This window comes from Calidris pugnax, unplaced genomic scaffold (genome assembly GCF_001431845.1).
Source record: "Calidris pugnax isolate Ruff unplaced genomic scaffold, ASM143184v1 scaffold95, whole genome shotgun sequence".
Taxonomy (NCBI): domain Eukaryota; kingdom Metazoa; phylum Chordata; class Aves; order Charadriiformes; family Scolopacidae; genus Calidris; species Calidris pugnax.
Genome location: NW_015090885.1, coordinates 6,811,278 through 6,825,003, shown reverse-complemented (window position 1 = coordinate 6,825,003; position 13,726 = coordinate 6,811,278). Strand labels below are relative to the sequence as shown.

General features: G+C 38.7%; 1 protein-coding gene across 2 annotated transcripts in view; it reads left to right on the top strand.

Moving 5' to 3' along the window:
- Nucleotides 1-716: 716 nt before the first annotated feature.
- The window catches only part of CD247 (CD247 molecule), a 56,754-nt gene continuing 43,744 nt past the window's right edge, over nucleotides 717-13,726 (top strand). For both annotated transcript variants that reach the window (XM_014947163.1, XM_014947162.1), the window contains exon 1: nucleotides 717-850. In XM_014947163.1, the coding sequence (XP_014802649.1) occupies nucleotides 793-850 (58 nt within the window). In that variant the 5' untranslated portion in view covers nucleotides 717-792. The remainder of the gene's footprint in view (nucleotides 851-13,726) is intronic.

Sequence of the window (13,726 nt, the reverse complement as noted above, 5' to 3'; positions counted from 1 at the left end):
CCTAGGGGCTGCAGCGATTTGGAGGACAAAACGGCTCCAGAGCTCCACGAGGGCTGACACTCTTCAAAATGCAAAGATGCAGTGTGCTCGCATCAAAAGGCATCTCCATTTCGTGGGTACAGCTGACATGAGGCAGGCAGGGCCAGTTGCGCTGGTATGTTGGCTCCTGTGGAGGCAACCAGCTCTCCCTGGGGCCGGTCCTCCCATAGCCCTGAGAGCGCAGCCACTGTAGGCTGCTTGAGACAAAGCCATTAGATTCAATTAGATTCAGAAATGAACTTTATATCTTTACCCATTTAGCCAGCTACTTGCTTAAGAGTGAGTCTACCTTACAATTTTAAACCACACTGCACACTGGACATAGTGATATTTTCATCCCTTTCGAAGCCAGGCGGAATCTGACATATACTTTCTAGGCCCCTTATGGACATCAGCAGCTGCTGACTGGGATGTCCTAGGAACCATCAGACAAACCTGGGAAAAAAACCGAAACCCATCAAAAACCCTCTTGCAAAGAGGACCCAAAAGAAAACAACCCAACCAAAAAGAAAGAAAGAAAGAAAAAAAAAAAGGTAGGAAAGGAAACCCCAAAGAGCAATACCGAGAAGACAAGCCCCAGCCCTGGGAGGGCGGCCGGCTGGCAGGCAGAGGAAGGCGGGCGCCGCGGCGGGGCTGCCGGCAGGTGGTGAGCTTCCTGCGGGGAGGTCGGGGCACAGCACAGCCCTTGGAGGCCACTCTTCTCCTCCGCTCCCCGCGGCCTCCCGCTCCCCACCACCGCCCGGGACAGCCAAGATGAAAGGCCGGAGGATCCTCATCTTTGCCATCTTGCAGGCACGGCTCCCAGGCACAGGTAAGGCAGGCTTTTAATTTATTTTATTTTTTTTACGAGGAGCTGTTTTAAAGCTCTTTTGAGGAAAGAGCACTGTGTTTCTCTGGTGGATTCCCCACCATTTTGGTAGCAGGAGGGTACTTGCATGAGGACCTTGGCCACACCTGTCCTCCTAACGGTGGCTGGAATGGTGGCTGCCTGCGAACGGGGCAGCAGGACAGGTTGTGTTGACCTGCCCTGCCATGGGGAGACCCTCTGGAGGGCTGGGAGGAGAAGGTGAGGGCGACTGCCTCCCTGTTGGCACGGCCTCCTCCTCCTCCCCTGCCGGAGCGACTGCCGCAGCCCATCCACAGCTCGCCATTAAAGGAGGCCCTTGGCCCTCACCCAGGCAGCTCTCCTCGGGATTTAGGAAAGGGGGGCTTTGAGGCAGTAATGAAAGCGTAGTCACTCGCAGTAACCCGCACAAGTGAGGCTTTTAATTTAGTTGGGTGAAATTAGAGCCATGTTGCTCGTAACGGCACGTTGGGTGGTTGGTTTGCAGTAAACGGCAGACTCGGCAGGCTGGGGTTAGGGGCTGCAGGTGATGAGAAAGAGGGTTCCTTTCATGTCGTTTCTGCCTTTGTGCTTCTCTCCACTAGACACAGCGTAAAACGAGGTTGTTTTTACCTTTATATACTTAGTCGTGGTGGTGTACACGCTGGCCCCGCTCGGGCAGAAAGCGAGGCCGCTTTGGTATGCACAAATCTTCAAAAGTCACGTTAATTTTGGGAGAGAGGAACATACTGCTTAGCAGATCAAAAAAGCAACAAAATTTATATCCAGAGAAGGCCTCAGCCAAGGCCTGATTTTGGAGAAGTTAGCTAATGCCAGTAGGCCATGTTTGAGTATGTATTAAAGCAAAATCCACTGGAAGAGTTTCCCACACTCACGTTATGTCCTAGCTGTACTCTAACAAACACACCACCCTTACACTGAAGAGCTTTGGTCACTGCCACAGACTTTTTATTTGAAATTTTTTTGGATATTAGAGAAGGGTTTCACAGCCACTTGCTAATGCTGTGAAACCAGTTCTGGTAGTTTGTGGAGGTTTCGTTTCAGGAGGACTTTAAGCAGAGTTGTATGCTCTGTGGTAGGCAGGCCTTCTGTTCAACCTTGGGAGCTTCTCTCCCTTTCTGGTACTGAAGTATGATACTATACATAAGTATGATACTTCTGTACTTACATTTTGTATATTGCTCTATATTCATAGATAAGTATAGGGCTATAAAGGTATGGAAATTACTTCAGGACAAAATGCAAAAAAAAAATCTTCTTGCATTTTCTCCTTTTAATCTGTCACAAGGTACCGCTAGTTCAGGCTCCTATTTGTGTATTTTTAGCAGAAAGGTCTCATTGAAAAATACATAATTCAGTTTGCAGATGTGTAAAGCTAGCCCTATAGGGGTCTCTGGTGCAAAGCTCTCAGGGGTATTCGCACTCACAAAGAACACATGGGATCAAATATTGTACAGGCTACTATTGCCATCGATTTGGAGACGGCTACCTGTGGATTTGAGGGGAAGTATTTTTGATAGGACACCTGTAATAGGTCGAAGAATAGTAGTATTTAGCCTAAGAGTATAGGTAGCGTAAAATAAATGTAGCACAAAACTTGTGGAATTGTTGCTACATTATAGATGCAAAATACACAGTAACAACAATGTAAGATCACCATGAATTCAGTGCAAAATGAGGTCAAACAGATGGGTTTTTCAGCTCAGAACTAGGAAAAAAACCAAAGATCTGCTGCTGCCTGGAGTGTTTTCAAGCCTTCTTAGAGTGAATATTTTTATTATTTTTTTTTTAAAAACAAGCTCTGAGAGGACAGAGATTCAGTAAACTGCATACCACCTTACAGCGATTTCATTCCACTTCACTATCGTGCGTTTTGTGCTCCTTCTTTAAATGGTCAATTGAAAGATGCTGTCAAGGTTGGGACTGATGGACTTGCAAGGCCTTTTATTTTGATCTTTTGAGTACTGAAGTAAGATGGGCCACAAATTCTGATGCAGATTTTGAATTATTGACACCAGACCACAAATGTACCAACTTGGCCTTTGAGCAATTATAGAGGGAAACCATGTCATATACACACTTAGTTTTCTGTGTTTCCCCCTTCAAAGGTACAAAAGTATACATCTGGAAATTCAGCTGAGGCCCTCCTATAACCCCTCTGTTAGAAAATGTGTAAGCATAAATAATTTTAATTTCTGAACAGATGACTTTTATTAATCATGTTGCTAATTGAGACATAAGAAGTATATTAAAATTCTTCTACCCAAATATCAGAATTAAAATGGCAAAAAACTTTGTATGGTTTACAGAGCTTTTAGTCTGAAGTATTAACAGGCTTCAATGGCAATAAAACAGTACTGTGTGCAATATTGTAGAATTACTTTTTTTTTTTTTTAAGGCTGATAAGATGACACTTCGATTTGCACAAATAAGCAACACACACATATATATAAATATATGTACAAGAGTTCTTCAAGGACAGCCCTTCCCTGTTTTTCACTTCTTTACAAAATCACTTTTCTGAGAATCATCTGCTAAACAGAATTGGACAGTGTCCTGTTTTTTGCTAGCTCTGCGGAAACTAAAATCTGTTAGCCTTTGGCAGATATTATTTGCACCTCTTATTTTGACAATATTTTGCTGCTCTGCATAACTCTGTCTTCTGCCCACTGGTGCCTTGAGGCCAGGAGTGTTTTTTTAATCTGTTCGTGGACAGGAAAATAAAATGGACAGGTGATGGGTCTTAGGGTTCATTTGTTCCTTCCTTTTCATCGGACTTAACAGGTCTGCAAATGAAAAGATTTATAAACTAAAAGTTGTTTACAAGCCTACCTGGGAAACCCAAACAAACAAACACAGTCTATTTTGGCTACCATCCCCGTGTCCTTATGCATTGTTTCTTAAGTTCTCCTAGCTGAATTCTTGTTGCACCTAGGGGAAAAAAAATATCTAAAGACTAATTTTACATGTTTTATTTCCTTTTTTGCCTGCTTGTTCACAATGATTCATTAATAATTCATGGAAAAAAACTATGAACTGGCACATTAGTGAATGAAATAAAATGTAGGCAAATGTAGCCTCTCTTTGTAAAGGGACATTTATTGAGCTCTTGCAGTGCTATATTCAATTCCCTAATGCTTGTTATAGAGTAAGTGCTTTCTAGCTGAACCTTCCAAGCAAAATTCCTAATGAGTCAAGTAACAAGGTAATGATTGCATTCCTTTTTGGTTTTTCATCTATGCTAGATGGAAAGTATATACAGAATGAAGAAGATTATCAGAAAATATATTTCTCCTGTGTGTGACCTTCTTAAGTAAGACTATATTAAGTATAAAAAGCCGATATGGGGGAAAAATCGGTCATTCAGTAGCAGTTTAAAGGGGACGAGAACTTCGTTTATGAATGAACGTTCATGTGAGGAACACTTTTGACAGCCGTTTTCTGTTATTCACACAAACTTGAATTGTAACTAGCACTGTGAGTAAATCCATGAGCAAGGAAAATAGATATATATAAAAATAAGGTCTTTGTTTCCTAGCTGTCTCCAAACTGTAACCAAACTCCCTTTAAAAAAGAAAGAAAAAATACTTGCTTGCACAATTGCAGACACCCGTCGAATCCCCCTTCCCTCCTCCAATTCATCATATATATATGAATGTCTATATCGTATGAAGAACTCTAAGATGCATTACCTATTCTGGCAAGAAAATGGAGCACATTTTTAGGGTGGTATTAATGGAAGATACAACTTCTTAAAAAAATCCAATTAAAGGTATTTACTTTGTCCGTGTGCATGTGTACTCATAAGCATATTGTTGATTTTCACCGTTCTACTGTTACGACTTTGGTCAACCGCCAAATTAAAGTTTCACTGATGTTTCTTTTTAGCATTAAGAAAACAATGCATGCTATCCAGTGTCTCCAAGAAGCTGAAATTTTGCAGATTTTTCTGATTTGATTTATTATATAATGTAATATTTTGAGACTAGGTTTGGATAGTGTTGTCTTAATTCAGTTCTGCTCCTTTAAAAAAGGCATAGTATTTTTAGCTTCTAAAATATGACAGTCCAAATCAGATTTTTTTTTCAGAAAACCAAGGCAGGCATTTAAGTCCAACTTGTCCTATGCAGCTGATTTATAACTTCATATATAACAGATGAAATGTGCAGGCAAATGAAAAGCTTAGTTTGCAGTTCTTCAGTCTACTCAATTCAAATGCACAGATCTTGGAAGACAGTGGAAATGCATGTATTTAGCGACCTACAATGGATATAGCCATCTCTGTGAGTGTTAGACTTACAGATGTGTAGTTCTTTCAAGCCTTTGACAATTCAGCTAGAACAGAAATGAAATAGAATAGAAATGAAAGCAGCTAGCTCCTAAGCATCAGAGATCACAAGGACTGGTATCTATGCAAGTTCTGTTTAAGGGGTAGAAGCCATCTCAATTTTTGAATCTCACATATTGGAAAAATTTGAGTCCCTACATGTTTCCTAGGAATAAACCATCAACCTTTGGAAACCCTTTATGTATTTTGTTCTCGATAATTTTTTATATATCTGCTAAGTCTTACAAGAAAAAGAATGGCAAGTATCAAGTTTTCCATCTCAACGTACTTTTGGTATCTTATAGTTAAGGGTTAAACATTGTGCTTCTGGCAGGCAGGTTGTGAGGCCTGATAAAATTCTCATACTATTTGGCTTGTTTCTTTCATGGGATGTAATTGCAGTGAAAACTTCATGTATATCCTGACTTCCTGAGTAGTAGAACATTTTTTAATTTATCGTATTTTTAAGTGAAGAAGCCTAATGATAACGCAACTCTTTGAAAACTCAGGAAATACGAGGTTGAAATATATACCAAAATAGAACTTGATGGAAGCTGACAAAGAATAAAGTTTGGAAATTTTTTGACAAATGATAGCATAAACTGTAGTGGGACACACTGAATAAATCTAGAGGGTGGCTAGTTGTCAACACTTGTGGGTTTTTTAAAGAAATCTCGCCGTATATGATTTACTTAAAACTCAAGGTATTGTCTTAGGTGAAAATCTTAACTTTCACCATAAATGAATTTTTCTAGTTTCCTAGTCAGGTTTTCTAGCTTGTAAAAGAAACCTTGAAAATGCAAGCCTTCATGGCTCCAGAAACGGAAAAAGAGCAAATCAGCTATATAATCTGTCACTTATGATGATTTTATTTTTCTTAAGGCAATTGCTATTTTGGGGGCATGATAGGCTAGCCTGTATCAGGATGCTGCAATGCTTGTGGTCACAAGAACTGTAAATAGTTTCCTGGTCAAAAAGAAAAGCACATCAAACATTTAGAACAAGAGAACACCTAGAGAAGCTTTCCTAAGAGCCCCAAAATTTGAACCGTAAAAATTAATTAACAAATCTTATTATTAAAAAAAATTAAAATAGTCAGAGTAATGGACTGAGTCACTTTTCTAAGTGTTCTTCTAATAGCATAAGAAGTGATAATGTGTTATCCAGGAAATTAATGAGGGAAAATTAATGTGGGTTGTGTTTTATTTCTTTTCAAGTAAGTGTACGTTGGTCATAGCATAAAGGACAGAGCTATGTGACTAACAAACCTTTTTTCTGGTTTTTCATCCAAATTTTATAATTGGTTTCTTCCAGCCAGGAGCATGGGTGTTTTGCATTCATTTCACTTGGAATGTTGCTGTCATCGGCATGACAGCCAAACCTGAAATAAACAGAGCCAAATATTTATTAAAATGCTTCCCAAATATTTAATGCTGAAGTATATATTATAAATTCATTCCAGTTCCCCATGGTATATATCTCATCACAAAACAACATTCCGGAGGGGCAAAACAGCAAAATATCCAGCTGGTAATTACTAGATGGGTGAGAACAAACTCTCATAATTGGACAGATCCTGCAAGTAGATCCTCTTCTATAGGAGCAGGGCCCAAACTGATTAGATAAGTTGTGTGCAAAATATATATTTTAACTAATATAGAAATTAAACTCATACTAAACATTAACATACAATAATTTATTACTTATCAGACCAATTTGAAGCAAGAGCTTGGTACAGTGTGACAATGTCACTTCTTAAATACTATCGGCAAATATAATTTCAGTGAAAGAGATTGGCTTCCTAACATTAGATGCTGCACGTTCCTAGTTATCAAATGTTTGTTTTGTTGTTCAGAAATAGCTGAATTATTTGAATGATGCCTTTAAGAAGTATACATAAACGGGATTCTTGGGCCGTGACCTTACAGCTCACAATTCATACAGAATTTTAAACCTTTGCGAAGAAAAATTTTGACTTGTATCATATTATACGTTCTAGCCATATAATTGCTATAAGACTAGATAATTTTTTTGGTTGCATATCAGCAAACTTCAGTCAGAGAACCCAGCATCAGATCTGTGGTAGGAGAAGTCATTTCTGTGTCTATCCCGTATGTGGTGTTGCGATTTACGTTGTTTCCCGTCCAGCCATGTAAAACCAATTGCAAGAAAGAAGTCTTACCGGAATTATGTGGAGTTATCTCCTTCTCTTTCTCTCTCCATGATGTAAATTTGCATGTTATCACCACTTTGGGCTTTTATGTAAGCAAGATAATTTTGGCAGCACTTTGTGCAAGCATGCAAGTGCATTTCTGAAGACTGAAAAGTAGAATAAAGTCTTCCAAGTTGTTTTAAGAATCATATTCTGAAGGAAGGAAGGCAGCATACAGAGAGAGAACAATATTATATAATTGATATCTTGTAAAAAAAAAAAAAAATCTACCAAACCTAATACAGTTTCTAAGAAGCATGCAAACAATTCTGGTAATTGCTCCGAGTATAGTTGCTCTGTTCATAAAATGTCTTGTAGCAAATAAGTTTCTTTTGATAATTTTTGAGAAAGTTAGTTCAGTTCTACAGATTTCTTCCTAACAACTTGCTGCTAATTTTCAGGAGTCATTTGCTATTTTGTGTTATTTTGTGGTTTATTAACTAAAGTTATGACACCTGACTGAGTTAGTGTGCACAGGTGAACTCAGTCATTACAGATTAGAACCTGCTACAGGAATTTGTAATAAAAGATTTTCAGGAAAGGTGTATGGAAGTGGTGCTGTAGGAAGTAAGGTAACTATGCATGTTTCTGTTATGTTTTTTATTATAACTTTTTATTTTCATATTTCTCAGGAAATGCAAAAATTCTTGTTATTAATACTGGTTGAGCACTTGATCTGTTGCATTTTGAAGAGTTACTAATGCAACACAAGCAAAGCGATCCGTGTGGTAATTAACTGACTTTGGGGGCTTACGCTAGTGACAGATTTGATCTTATGCTTGCTTGTTACCTGTGATTTTTTTTCTCTTCAGTTACCTGCAACATTTTCTTCATTAGGCATGGGCTTCTGGTTCTTTCAGTCTCTCTCTGAACATGCACAAGTTTTGCTGGGTGGGTTACTCTGATGGCTAAAGTATAAGAATTAAACCTTTGCAGGTGGTAAACTTAAAAAGAATTGATGAAAGAAAATGAGAGAAACCCACCATTTGCAATAACCATCCCCTGATTTCCCTTTTCCTGAGAAGAAATGGGCGTAATACCCCATCACAAGTTGCCTAAGTTTTAACTTCTTGAAGCTATTGATATTTTAAATGTAAAACTGAGCATTGGTGTTTTATGAGCGTGACTATACCCAGCAGAGCAGAGAAGATAAGCAAGGTTAACCCGTCTGAATTTCAAGTAGAAGGTCGAACACCATTCCAGTTACTTTAAAAAATGAGCATCTAATATATGCCGTAAAAACTTTCTGGAATTTAGTGTCTCAGAATAAGCATCTGAAACAGAAAGAAAGAAGTAAATCTCTTTCAGTAAAATTATTTTCAAATATGCTTTCAATAGGACCCAGTCTCACTTCTATTTGAGTAGAGAGGTGATAGGAGCTTTGCCTATACATGCACACCATGCTGTACATAAGCAGAATTATGCAGTGAACACTAGCACCCACAGCACGGTGCCGTAACTGGGTCCACGTGTGTCAAGGTGCAGATGGGTGGCTGTGGACGGCAAGCGAGCCAGAAAATATACTCACTTGGTAGCCCAAACCACTGCATGGAGTGATTGCTTTTTCATCCTCAGTTTTGGCAGATGGCCTCTACTTTCTGTGTCAAACTCAATACAGCTTGCTGAGAATATTAATTTCTTTTTTCCTCACAAATTGGGAATAATTTTATCGAAAATAGCACAACATTGTCCATTTTATTTATACAGAGAGTTTGTGAGAGATCTCGGAGTAATTTGTTTTAAAGCAACTGCATCCCAGATGATTAGCAATGCTGTCTTAGATATGATCTGAAGGTCTGATGAAGACTGCTTATAGCTTCAAAATTATGGTTTATCCCCAAAGTTTGAAAATAACTACAGACCTTCAAGAGTTTTGTTTTGTGCAAGAGCCTCGCTTAAAATAGAATGAAATGTGAAAAATTATGCATACTGGGTGCCTTACTTGACTTTTTCTAAGTGGGTATTTTGATCATATTTCCAAGTATTTCTCCTTGACTCAAATGTTAGACAACCAGGAAAGTCTCACAAAACTACTTCTCTCTAGAAGAAAAGAAGCAGCTTTAATTTACCTTGTTCTGAATTCTCTCTTAAATTTCATGTGTCTCTAGTATTAATGTGATCTAGACAGAACTGGAATTTTCCTTCACCTGTCTATTCATACAGCTAAATTAATGTCTTTTCTTCTAAGAACTCAGATGTTATTTCACTACTTGTCTCAAGTCCCAGCAGTGCTATAATGCATTTGTTGCTGCTGTTAGCTGTCTCTTCTGACAGCAAAGCAACAGCAGAGTTTCAGGCTTGATTTTTTTTCTTTTTTCTTTATTTTTTTTATAACTCTCTTAAAGAACTTACAGCTATGAACTTCAGCCCTATCTTATTGTAACATCTTTTCCAAGGTGTTTTGATCTGATTTTATCTTTTTCAGCTGCAAAGAAGTAGCTAACAGGTTTGCCCTCTTTCTCTCTTGCTCTTCTTTTTACATCTGGAGCCAAATGTCTATATGTTAGGCATGATGGCTTTAGTAGATGAATATCAGGTTTAAGATAGAACTTAAAGGGAAAGCTTAATTTTAAACTTTCTGCAAAAATTTGCAAGATTTTAATTCCTCCTCTTCCTCTCCTCCCCCTTGTTTTCCACTGGAGTAAGCCAAACCCTTCCAAAGTATTTTTGTGAAACATCAAACAAAGCCTGAGAGCAATTGGGTGTTTGGGAAGAGGGAAACCCAGATTCAAGTCCTTATTCCGTCTGACTCAAAGCAGGACCTTGAACAGGACTCCCACTCAAAGCCATTTGAGACACTTGCTGGTTTTGATGAGACATTCTAATGGGAGTCTAGAATTCCCTAATTAATATGCCATCAGAATTCGTACTGGAAGGTGTTTCTGATGAACAAGTATTACCTCAATAAACCTATATAATAATAAAAAAAAAATCTCAACTGCAGCTGCAGTATTTTTCTGGACTCAGTTTTATCCTTTGCAGTCAATTAATAGAGTGCACGTATTTTTGTTCTGTGGAAGACTTGATGTTCTTGCCTGTCAGTGTTTGTCAGTGCTACAGTGTGGAGTGTGTATCTAAGAGATTCCCCATCCATCCTTGCAAAAGGTGTTGTGCTTTCTTTAGTAGCAACTGTTTTTCAGCGCAACCAGAATCTCTAAGCAGGCTCCTGTATTTGAGACTGTCTGCAAAATGGGGCATAGAGGTGGTGCTGTTCTCTTATGCATGAATGTATGAGTAAGATCAATACGGATATTGATAATATATGCTTATATATTGATGATTCCGCCATTTCTGAAACCACATGTAATTATACAGGACTGGAAGATTCAGAAGAAGGTCCTAGGCTACTAAATCTCAAGAGAATGCAGAGATCTGAGGGAAACAACAACCTGAAATGCAATCAGAAGAGACAATCTGAGAAAGGTCAGCGCATATGCTGGGCTTTCTTAAAGAGAAGGATTATGTAGAGCCAAAAAGGAGGGGTTCAGGTATTTAAAAAGATTTGGCAAGTAGCTTCACCTTGATACGTGCTCTCCACATGCTGTAGCTGTAATATGGGGATAGTATTTAATTTCTGTCACTTTCCCCTTCAAATGAGGTCACATCAGTGTTTTAGTAAATGCCGCTTGTTTAAACATACCTAAACTAGCTTGAAATTAGCTATCTTGTTTAGGCGGCTCCCCAGTGGTGCCAGCAGGAGTTTTACTCCAGGCAGACTGCTTGGGTATTTACCGAACTGCTCAGCCAGATTTTTGCAGCTCACACGAAGATCTATGCTGAAGGAAATGTGCTGTTATCAAGCTAGTTGAAAACTGATTTAGTGATACTTCTGTGAGCTGCTCCCACCTCCGTAATGATTCATCATATACAAACATTTTGGAAAGGAGAAAGTTTCTCATTCTGTGCCTTTGGGCTCAGTGGCGTCTTCACCTCCTTCCAGGCTTAGGCTCATACTATAATAAAAGCATAGAAATGTTGAGCTTCATGCATAGTTAGAAGCTATCTTAGACACAAGGAAAAGAGTGCCTCTAAGTAGCTAAACTATCTAGGTTTTATTTGTCAATTTGCACATATAAGTGATTTTACAAAGTGGTTTTATTGAAATCTGCAGTTAAATAATGTTTAATTCCTAAAGCAGTTTTGTTTTGAGGTTTTCATTTTCAGTGTTTTTTTTGCTTCTGTTCTGATTATCATGTTTTGTTGTAGTTCTGAATATTTTTAGACTATCTTCTGGTGCTTTTTGATCTGTGTTATTAGGAAGTTTGCCTCTACGATACAAAAAAAAATCAATATGAATGGAATGTAAATTTTTTACATTGTGAAGTGTGAACTTCGGTATCTTGTCTGAACGATTTGTAGATAATTCTCACAATTCACATCATCCTCACTGCTCTACAAAGTCTTTATCCCCTTAGTGAAACAATGCTGTTTTATAGATAAAATAAGAAAATGGAAAAATGGGATCGCAGTTTTGTACATTCAATTGTAGCTGATTTACTGTGTAACCTTTAGAAAGCCACTGGAATGTGTGTAGGCTTTCCAGTAAACCAGTGTCCAGACTTAATCAAGATGTGCCACTCTGTTAGCTTTTTTTGTTGCTTTAGCTTTTTTTTTTTTGTCGCAAGCTTTAGATTGCTTATCCAGTTGTTGATCTATACATAACACTCAGAAAGTGTTAACGCAGATGGTCCTGAAGACAATATGCTATTTTAGTATTTGATTAATCAACAAAGAGGTTTATTTGCCTGTTTCATGATGGTGCTTTGAAAACTGAGATCTAACAGGTATGCTTTAGATCCCCCAGTGTAATGTATTTTGTATATAGGAAACTAAAATAGTGGTTGTGTCTGATTTGCTGCTACAGTCACAGTGACCCTTACTGCTTACAGGACAGCCTTTGTTGCATTGGGAAAGTAGTTAACCTTTTTCCTTCCCTCTTTTTAAATAACCCTTATCATTCTAGATTCAATTGAACTGATGAGAGATATGAAAAAGTAAAAGCTCAGTTATGGACATGCTGTGTCCTTCCTTCAGTGCAGAAAGAAAGGAAAAATAATGTCCTGTGTAGACTGTGTGTTATTTCACACTTAGAAAGCATCTTGAGCTTTTCAGAAAATGTGCTCCAGAGATGAAGAACATTTATTGTGCTCCACACAACACATGCATGCTGTCACTGTTCATGCTGGTACAGCTCTTAACATGATGTGGTTAAGCTGGTTGGCGTTCGAGTGTTATTGTTTAGAGACAGCAGTATTTGAACAATTATTCTAGCCATGTTTTACTCCCACAAGAACACCTATGCTAGGACCTGATGATTGTATTGTCTAAACATCTCGTGTAGCCTAATTATACATTATTTTTAATGGAAATAGTTCTCGCTATTTCAGTAGATGTTGAAGTTCTGCTCTCAGCTGTCTGTCTTCCTATAACTACATGCTGCTTTTCTCACAGGTAGCTCCTGGCTACTAAGGACTTGCCCTATGCATTAACTATTAACCAGGCATCAAGGCAAGGACTTCCTTTGGGGATTGACTGCAGTTTCTCTGCTCAGTTCAGGTAGCCTTTTTTTGCCTCAGGCACCTAATAGAGCGCCTCGGTCTTGAACTCCCTGGTCTTTGGCTTCTAAGAAGTGAAGTTGCCTAAGGGGAGTTATACTTCAGCAGAGCTTTTGTTCAGGGTGTTTTGGCTTATACAGAGTAATATCTGTAATGTGGCTTGGAAAATGCTCAGTGCATGGCACTTACCTATTATCCATGTTGTATGTGGAACCAGAGCAGTGTGAGCTTGCCTGAAAGCTGCTTTGGAAATTTTTTCCAAAGCCTTTCAGTCTTGGGGTCTGAAGTTGAGAAGCAACTTCCCCCCAACAAGGGGAAGTGTGAAATATTTGGCAACAGACCCCTAAAGGCAAGTGACACTTTGAATGGAATTTACATACAACTCATCAAAACATTGCCTCTTCAACATCTGTATGCAGCGTGCTAAAAGAACACCCACTAGTGTATTTGTGCAGAGGATTTAAGACAAGTGATGATTGCCATCTAAAGTACACTGAGAGAAGATGAAATGAAAATGAGAATGCAGATTATAAAAAACAGCTATAAATGAGTTGCTTCAAGGGGATCAGAAGAAGGATTCACACCATCCGAATAGTTCTGGCATAGGTTATTGTTGCGGCAAAGAGGGTAGAAACTGAATTCTTACTTGGGAGCAGTTTGCTGAGCTTATGGAATCGACTTTTTCAGATGGCTGGCTGTAGGAGCAAAAGACAGTTTGCCAAGGAGACCTGTCTCAGTCCTTTGTTATT